This window comes from Phragmites australis, chromosome 8, assembly GCF_958298935.1.
Source record: "Phragmites australis chromosome 8, lpPhrAust1.1, whole genome shotgun sequence".
NCBI lineage: Eukaryota > Viridiplantae > Streptophyta > Magnoliopsida > Poales > Poaceae > Phragmites > Phragmites australis.
The window spans coordinates 27,804,066-27,805,820 of record NC_084928.1 but is presented as its reverse complement, the minus strand read 5'-3'; the positions used below and the strand labels follow the sequence as shown (position 1 = coordinate 27,805,820).

Below are 1,755 nucleotides of genomic sequence, written 5' to 3'. Positions count from 1 at the left end.
TTCATAATGAGCTGTCAGTTATGGTGCTTTACTGTCGGTACGCCTCACGAGAAAAATTAGCTAATATAGAACAGTAACAAGGAGAATCAGTGCCGGCTAATAAATTGAGCCAGCAGTGATGCCCTTCACTGCCGGTTTATAGTACCAACTGGCAGTGAAGGGGTGGTCAGACCCGAATTTCTATTCCAATCGACTTTTGCTCGCAAAAGCTCATGTCTGCCCCCCCCCCCTCCCCCTCTCTCTTATCTCTCACGTCCGGCTGCCTTATCCTCCCCACCGGTCACATCTGGCTCTCTCTCTCTCCCTTATCCTCTCCCACCGGCCTCCTCCCCACTGGCCTCGCAATCCAATCCAAGGAGTCCACCGGCCTCGACACCATCTGCGAGCACCTCAAGCCCAGCCTTTGCACGGAGTTCACCTACATCATTCGCGAGGGGGACCCCATCGATGAGATGCTCCTCATCATCCGAGGCCGCCTCAAGAGCTTTGCCACAGACGGCGGCCGCATGGGGTTCTACAACCGGGGTCTGCTCAAGGAAGGGGACTTCTGCGGCGAGGAGCTACTAACGTGGGTGCTCGACCCCAAGGCCGGCACCAACTTCCTGCTCTCCACGTGCACCGACAGGGCCATCTCCGAGGTCGAGGCCTTCGCGCTGCGCACCGAGGAGCTCAAGTTCGTCGCCAGCTAGTTCCGGCCGTTGCACAGCAAGCAGCTGCAGCAGACAGTAGTGGGCGGTCGAGCAGCTGTGATTGTTTTTCTTGATTTTTTTTGAATGTTTGTGAGTACCAAATGTGTGTGGGTGAGAATGTTTGTGATTGTTATGTGAATTTGTGATTTTCAGTTATTTTTGTGAATGTCCTACGAAATTGTGAATGTTCTGTGATTGTTTGTGAGCAATACAGCGAGGTCCGGTGGCGGTGAGCACGGTTAGGTCCGGTGGCGGCGGTGGCAAGCACAGTGGCGAGCACAGCGAGGTCCAGTGGCGGCACGACGGATGGATTTATTTTCTTTTTCTTTTTTTTTTGCTAAAAAAAAGCTTCACTGCCGGTCCAAAAACACCGGCAGTGATGACATCCTAAGCTTTCATTGTCCGTTACGTACTGCCGGCTGGAAAACCGGCACCATAGCTAGTTTACCAGCCGGCAGTGATGGGCTATTCAGTAGTAGTGAAGATACATTAAATTTGGTGGGTCTTAAGAAGTAACAACATCAAAGCGTTCATAGGTTACAACTTGTGATCCAATTAATCCTGTCTGACAAGTGTGCTCCCTCCAATTTTGTTATGAAGACAAGTCTCCTCCATTCACCAGATGGCTGCATTGTTTTAACAAAGTTAGATGCCCAGGAAATCGAGACGAAATGGTGGACCTGTTAGATAAAGACAAGCATGTAGGAGCTGCTGGTGTGTCAATGATACAAGATTTGTGTCGACATTAATTTCGTAGACTTGTGTCCAACAACATCTTCCAGGTTACTTTCGAAAGTTTGGTGCGCCTGCTTGCTGAAACAACCATCCAAAAGTGTAGTTAACAAAGATGTTATCTCGTACAAACAGCACGAGCAGGACTCATAATCCACCTGACATCTAGCACATACAGCACATAGATGACGCATAAACTACTATCCAAGACGCATAAACTACTATCCAATTCAAGGAGCAATTCCTGGAGGATAGCTAATCCACCAGTAGAACACAAGACATGCATTTGCTACATGTGTAACAAAATTAACTCGAATGAATTCGTTACAGTACA

The 1,755-nt window shown here is 48.9% G+C and overlaps 1 protein-coding gene across 1 annotated transcript; it reads left to right on the top strand.

The window, feature by feature from the left end:
- Positions 1-282: 282 nt before the first annotated feature.
- On the top strand, positions 283-940 carry LOC133925930 (putative cyclic nucleotide-gated ion channel 8). Its single transcript, XM_062371670.1, has one exon. The coding sequence runs from the start codon at positions 453-455 to the stop codon at positions 687-689; it is 237 nt and encodes a 78-aa protein (XP_062227654.1). The 5' UTR covers positions 283-452; the 3' UTR covers positions 690-940.
- Positions 941-1,755: the final 815 nt, after the last annotated feature.